General features: G+C 33.2%; 2 protein-coding genes across 2 annotated transcripts; both read right to left on the minus strand.

Annotated features, from left to right (window-relative positions):
* Positions 1-833: 833 nt before the first annotated feature.
* Positions 834-1,724, minus strand: LOC135924252 (uncharacterized). Its single transcript, XM_065459304.1, has 2 exons — positions 1,604-1,724; positions 834-1,123 (listed from the first exon to the last, which is right to left on the minus strand). The coding sequence occupies exons 1-2, from the start codon at positions 1,722-1,724 to the stop codon at positions 834-836; spliced, it is 411 nt and encodes a 136-aa protein (XP_065315376.1).
* Positions 1,725-1,983: 259 nt separating this feature from the next.
* Positions 1,984-3,139, minus strand: LOC135924253 (uncharacterized). The gene is made up of 2 exons (XM_065459305.1): positions 3,006-3,139; positions 1,984-2,788 (listed from the first exon to the last, which is right to left on the minus strand). The coding sequence occupies exons 1-2, from the start codon at positions 3,137-3,139 to the stop codon at positions 1,984-1,986; spliced, it is 939 nt and encodes a 312-aa protein (XP_065315377.1).
* Positions 3,140-7,822: the final 4,683 nt, after the last annotated feature.

Genomic DNA, 7,822 nt, shown 5'->3' on the forward strand with positions numbered 1-7,822 from the left:
ATATTATTAGGTCTTAAGTAAATTAGAAAAAAAATTTTGGGGGTTTTTTTCCGGGATTCTTTTTTACTATATAACGAAGGACCATATTTTATTCTCAATGAAAACGTTCTATATATTAATTCTTCTTTTTTAAATAGAGATATCTTTCGATCCATTTTTCTCAATTAACGTCACTTTAATTAATTTGAATTTTTATAATAGGTAAAATATTTTTACCATTTGAAATAATATTGCTATCATATAAAATCGATATATTATAAATTTAGTTTCGCCTTTCCATATTATAAAATTAATTGTTTTTTGATAATTTAGTTTCGCTTTTCCATATTATAAAATTAATTTTTTATATTATTTTATTTTAACGGTTCATCTTCTTCTTTATCATGTATAATGTCCCAGAGTCTTTGGGTTTGTTTTAATAAGTTTCTTCCATCTTGATCGAGTAAGGGCCATGTCCGGATTTATCTTCAGAGTCATCATAACTTTGTCTACTTGATCTTTCCAAGTAACACGAGGTCGTCCTCTTTCTCTCTTCCCCGGCACCTCCATGTCCAATACTTTTCCATTTATATCATTCGTCTCCCTTCTTAGTATATGACCATACCATCTTAACCGATTTTCGTTTATCAAGTCCGCCATAGGTTGAGAATAACCATTTTTGCTCTGAGACAGTCATTCGTCATATGGTCGAGTTTAGTATACCCCAAGCTCCACCGTATCATTCTCATCTCCGTGGCTTGTAATAACTTTTCTTCCATAGCGTTTAATGCCCATGTTTCACTTCCATAGAGTAACACCGGTCTTACGATGGATTTGTAAGCTTTATTTTTCAACTATATTGGCATCTTCTTGTCGCACATTACACCGGATATACTTCGCCATTTAAGCCATCCTTTTTGAATCCGTGCATTGAATTCTTTTGCGCAACCTCCCTCTTGTTGTAGCATCGAGCCTAGGTATGTAAACCTGTCTACTTTTGGGTACATTAATTGGTCATCCAGCGATGGGGTGCCTGTAACGTTCATCTCCATGTATACCGTTTTTCGATTGTTGACCTTTAAACCATATCCAGCTAAGCGTTTTGACCACTTTTCGGCTTCTTCGAATACTTTCTCCTTTGTCTCTTCGCATTACTATATCATCGGCATATAGCATACACCAAGGAGATGGCTTTTGGATGTCTCTCGTTATCGTGTCCATAATTATATTGAATAAAAAAGGACTAAGAGCAGATCCTTGATGTAATCCAATTTCAAGCCAAAAAGGTTTCGTCTCCAAGTGTCATTCTAACGCAAGAAGTTGAGGCTTCATAGATATTTTTCATAAGCCGTACATATGCGTCAGGGATATTTTGTTTTCTTAAGCACCACCATATTAAATCGCGAGGGACCGTGTCCTAAGCTTTCTCCAAGTCAATAAAGACCATATGTAGGTTTCTTTTCTTTTCTCCATATTTATCCATCATTTGTCTTAGTGCGAAGATCGGATCGATTGTGGATTTGCCGGCCACAAATCCAAATTGGTTAGCCGATATTTCCACCACGTTCTTCAGCCTCTAAGATCCTTTCCATAAGTTTCAAGGAGTGGCAAGTTAGCCTGATACCTCTGTAATTACCACACTCCTGAGGGTCTCCTTTGCCTTTGAATAAGGGTATAATCGTGCTTGCTCTCCATTGATTAGGAATTCGTTCTTCTCCCAATATCTTGTTAAAGAGGTTCGTCATGGTCATGCTTCTTCTTCTCGGCATCCGATCCATGCTTCCATAGGAATTCCATCTGGGCCATTAGCTTTTCCTTTTTGCATCTTGTTCATTTGCGTCCAAACTTTATCCTCCTGAAAGAGTTCGACCATACTTATGTTTGGCTAAATATCGGGAAGGAAATCTTTGTCATTAGCAATATTCATAAGTTCCTTGAAATATCCTTTCCACCTTTCCATCACCTCCTTCGGCTTAAATAAGGTTTTACCCACCTCATTTTTGACTATTTTAAGGACTCGACATCGCGACTTTTCTTCTCCCTTATCTTGGCCAATTTGTACATAGTTTGTTTGCCATCTCGGTGTAAGCATTCTTCTGCAACGGCCTTCTTCACGGCTCTCTTTGCCTCCCTATATTCTTGATAATCCTCCGACTTTTTAGATTTATGCCACCGTCTATATAGAATTTTCTTTCTTTCGATGAAATCCCTAACCGATTGATCCCACCACCATAGTTCCCTATTCAAAGCTTTGCCTCCTTTGGTCTGTCCTTGAATCTGAATCGCCGTTTCCTTTATGCCTGCAGTTAGCGTCTCCCAATCGTCGTCTACGTTTCTTTCTAACTTCCTGGCACCCAAGAGTGTGGAGGCTTTCTGATGGTATTTATCGTTCGTCGGCATGTCCTTTAGCATTTCATACCTATTTCGAAGTTCATAAACCTTTCTTCTTTCCGGAAACCCTTTTCTTTCAAGATCCATGACAAGTGAACGATGTTGCATGGCGATTTCTTCTCCCGGTATTACTTTGCAATCTTTGATCCTCCATAAATCCTTTCGCCGTATAAGCAGATAGTCAATTTGACTAAAATGCTTTCCACTTCTATAAGTCACAATATGATCTTCACGCTTTTGAAAATAAGTGTTAACGATCGCCATGTCATATGCTTGAGATACTTGGAGAAGTTTTTCCCCTTCCTTGTTCTTCAGACCATTCCCATAACCTCCATGATTTCGTTCATACCCGAGACGATCTTTTCCTATGTGGGCGTTGAAGTCCACCCCAATAATTAGCTTTTCTTCCTGTCGTATTCTATGTATCCCTCAATGAATCGATGAATATATCTTCTCTGATTCCATACACCCAATTTGAGGAGCATACGCGCACATAACGGTTAGGAGGCCTCCTTGATCTGCAATCTTCACCCACATTAACCTGTCTGAACAGTTTTCCACCACTTTATTCTTGAACGATTCGCTTAGAACGATACCGACCCCGTTTCTACGATTTGGACCCACTGTAGAATAACTTGTATCCCTCTCCTAACTCCCGAGCGTTCCATTCCATCTCGTCTCTTGTAGGCAGGCGATGTGTACCTTTCTTCTTTTTAGTATTTGTGCGACCTCGTAGCTCTATCCCGTCAACGTACCCACATTCCAGCATGTTATTCGCATTCTATCCACAACTAACTTCCTTAACCGCCTTCGTTGTGAGTCAGGCGATAACCCTAGCGTATTATTCGCATTGCACGGGCGGGAGATGCAGTGCGCGTCGTTTGTGGAGGACGCCCTAGCTTTCTGTTGTAGAGTTTTATTTGAAACTATCATCATTTTGGAGTGGGTTTTTACAGCCGGTTTCCGACCTGACGCCAACCCTCCACTTTTTGCACACGGACTTGGGACCGTCGTTGGTAGATTTTTACGGTTCATATTAAAATTAAATGTTAATTGTTTATTTTAAAGTGAATATGAAAGAATTATTATCATTTTGATGTTAAGATCTATATATTATTAATTGGGATTTAAATACAAGTTTATCAATTCCAAATGAAAGATTTTTGGCATTTTCGATAAGTAGCTTATATCAACAATGAATGGCCAATTTAATGCTAGGATATAATTAGAAATTCTATTATTTTGCTATGAATTTATAAAATAAATTATATATTTATTTTAATAAACAATTACATTTTTGAAATTATTAATAATTTTATTAATTAATTTTAAATATAAAAAGACATTAAAATACAAATGCATCAGAAAAAAAGAATGGGATTATCGTGGTCGATGAACTCTGATTTAAAATGAACAATTGAAAAGGATTTTTTTGAAAAATATTATGTAATATTAATTTTTTTAGGGTGGCCATGTCATAGATTTATATCATATTTGCATATATCTACTATCATTTATAATATAAGTCAATCAAATAGAATAATTTGATTGTTGATTTGGATAATTTACACAAATTACATTGATAAATTTATACTATTTATTTAAAAAGATATTATATGTGGAGAAAAGAATTTGTTAATATCGCCCTGTATTTTATTGATTTTTCTAATTAATTGATATTAAAATGGAAAAGTTGTTTTTCCTTTATAATTCTTTCTTTCTGCCAAAAAAAGATATATATAAAATAAATCGTCTTAAAAATATTTAGCCACTCTTCAGATGAAGATGACCAGGAATCTCTAAATAATTTAAAGTTGTAGCATATGATTTCAAAAAGTACACTTTGTTTGATCAAGGCTTTCGAAAGTGTTGTTTTAGAGATCTTTGGCTCATAAGTAAAGGATTTTGTCTATTTCCCGAATGAGCAGATTGTTGAAACCATGATGGGAATGAATATATTGTTTTTGGTGAATTGCGATATTTTTGGTTTCTCGGCAATTCCTGGTAGATCATTATTACTATAAGAGGAGACAAAAATGTCTATGCATGTAGAATTCCAGTACATGAGTTTGCCCATATCCCGGGAAGTTAGAGTTGAGGAGACCGTGGTTATATGGCGGATATTTTGATAAAATTAAACTATTCTATATTTGGATAGACTCATCTGCAAAATAAAAAGACCAGGCCTTTCTACCTTTTATAAGTAATGTTTTTTATTCTAAACGGCCCTGGGTTATATGGCAAGACCTTCTGGGTATGATGACAAATATAATTTAACCAATAAATAAAGTTTTTCATTTCTATTTTTTTTAACTAGTATATAATTAAAATAAAATATTAGTATGTACCAAAAATTAGTGTTCCCACTAAAGACACATAGAAAATAGATAATTCTTGGCACATATAGGATATGCCCATTCAGGACGATTAATGCAATTATATCTTCACATTTTTTAATGCCAATATTACATCTATGAAAATTTTACACTCCATCCCTCCCCCCCCCCCCAAAAAAAAAATTTTTTTATACCTATCTCCTAACTATTTATAGCAAAAAATCAAAATTAGCTTAGAATAATCCAACGTTCTACCACCTACTCTTTTTTATTACAATGAAGATCTTGAATGGTTTTATCTCTATAATGATATTTACAAATAAAATAGACAAATGTTTAGAGAATAGATTTCACAAGCAGAAAACATAGCTAAAATATCTAGTAGTGTCGTTGCCCTGGGGAAGTTTTTGCTTTACAAATTTTCGATTTTACACCTGGCGTTAAGCCCCGGTTAGTTTAAAAATCAACCATTTCTCGGCCACATCTTTGCGAATCGTAAAGTTGATATTTGAATATAACCAGAGATATAGCATATTTGAATTTCTTATTTGTCAAAAAATATTATCGTGATCAATTTATCCATAACTAATGAATCAACATAGGTACATTGCTGGAATTGATAGGAGTAATAGTTACTATAAGCCAAGTCCTCCAGATTTTGTTCGGTGGAGAGTTTGCTATTGCAGATGGCTTATTTAGGTTGATGCATTCATTTCCAGACAATTTAAATTTTTTCTTTATATTTTTAAGTATGGGAAATAGCACGGGATGATTTAAAGTAGAACTGAATTATCTTTCAGAATATTTTAAAAAATGATATAAAAAACCATATGAGAAGGCAAATATTTAATACTATTTTTTTTTAAATTAGATTAATAAGATTTTGTTATAAAAATACTTATACAAATAATGACCGGAGAACTGAAATTCTATCTCTAATCATGCTGGCAGCAAAATCATAACAGGGGAAGAAGATAGTGAAATTTTATAAATTTATCATAATTTAGGAATAAGTAAAGTTGTTAGAAAATTTAAATAATATCTAGAGCGTCATTCATCACTTGTTTTGTCAAATGGAATCGAAATGGCTTAAATAATTTTCTAATAATAATGGCCAACTCTTTTTATTATCAGTACTTTTAACCTCATTAGAAATCTCTCCCCTCTTTCCCAATAGTAGACGTCAAGATGGAATCTCATGAATTCCGTGGTTACAGAAAAGAAAAAGTAAACGATGAATGAGATATCATAAAGTGTTAGGCATTAAAAAATCATGTTTATGTATTAATGAACATGTACATTAACGAAAAAGCAATTCATAGTAAACTATTATCTTTTTTAATCTATCTTCAATCAGACCGAACCATGTTGTTGGACAGGACCGTTCCGTCAGACCCTGTAGTCAGATGAGACCTAACTGGGCCGGTCGGTCCAACCGGACCACTGCAAGCACTAATAATAGAAAAATTTGGTTTCTTATAAAATTAATCAATTTATTTTTTAGTTTTCTATTTTGATCACTTTTTACCCATTCCCAATTTAATTTAAATGCAGGATGAATAATTGCAGCAATACTATTATCATCATTATAAACACTTAAAAATTTGCAATAAGGTTATAAATATATAACTTATTTTTATCAAATTATAAACCTTCTATTAATGCCAGGTATAAGAAAATCTACAAGTTGGCAAAATTTTAAATCTGCAATATCATTTAATTTTAAAATAATGTATTTAAAAAAACCCATATCCAAGGTTTTTGCCAAAGGCTCCATATCCTGAAATTTATTTCGAAAAATTAACGATCTACATTATATTTACTTGGCCATATTTATTAAATTAACGTTCCTGATAGCTAAAGTGCACAAGCCCAATGTTATCACATAAATGATCAAGATCTTGCAATTTATCACTAAATATATTATCCAATAAACTGTATTCATAAAATTAATTTCATCTTGTGGTATTTGGACATATCAAATATCTTCCCAATTTTTTAATTTTATTATCGGCCATATTTTGTTCCGCAGACTGACATTTTTGAAATAAGCGTTGAGATATATTTAAACTCCATTTTCTAAACATTTCCTTGCATGTGGCCACTAAATTAATATTGTAACAGGTATATCTTAAATGGTGTTGTTAAACGGCTGAGCCAAGCCGGCTTAGCCGAAAACTCAGCCAGGTTTTGAGCCAAAAATTCTGCTCTCAAGCCGGCTCATTGAGACGGCTGGCTCAGCCATTGGCTCACTCAAGCCGATTATTGAGGCGAAATTTATTTATTTGAGATTAGTGTTAAAAGACTGAGCCAAGCCGGCAAAACCCTAAACTCATCAAGTTTTTGAGTCGAAAATTGACTCAAGCCAGCTCTTTAAGCCAAATTAGTCGGCTGGCTCGAGTCGGCTCATCACTTGGCTCAAGCCGACTTTTGAGCCGAAATTTATTTATAAACGTCTGAGCCAAGGCGGCTTAGCCTTAAATTCAGCTTGTTTTTGAGTCAAAATATGACTAGGCTCAAGCCAAAAGAAAGAACCCATAATTAAAAAGATCTACGACACATATTGCATCGGTATGGCAGACTCTTGTTTTTTTAAAGACTATGGATATTAAATAATCGGTTACTGCCACTCTCGGGGGAGGGGGGGGTTATATTATAATTTTTTTTAATGTTATTTTTTTAATATTGTTTTTTATATTATTTTTATTTAAGATATTTTTAGGAGAATTTCGCTAACAAATTTAATTTTTTTTGTGGTAAAATATAGGAATTTTTAATTCCGCATATTTAAGATATTTTTAGGAGAATTTTGCCTACAAATTTAATTCTTTTGTGGTAAAATATAGGAATTTTTAATTCCGCATATTTAAGATATTTTTAGGAGAATTTTGCTTATAAATTTAATTATTTTTGTTGTAAAATATAGGAATTCTTAATTCCGCATATTTAAGATAATTTTAGGAGAATTTTGCCTTCAAATTTATTTTTTATTTAAGATATTTAAAAATAGTTTTTTCTACAAATTTTTATTTAAGATATTTTGAAAAAGTTATTACTACAAAATTGTGTATTAGGGGTAAAAAAAATAGGAATTCTTAATTCCGCATCGTTTATAT

This window comes from Gordionus sp. m RMFG-2023, chromosome 2 (assembly GCF_954871325.1).
Source record: "Gordionus sp. m RMFG-2023 chromosome 2, tfGorSpeb1-WG-v2, whole genome shotgun sequence".
Taxonomy (NCBI): Eukaryota; Metazoa; Nematomorpha; class Gordioida; order Chordodea; family Parachordodidae; genus Gordionus; species Gordionus sp. m RMFG-2023.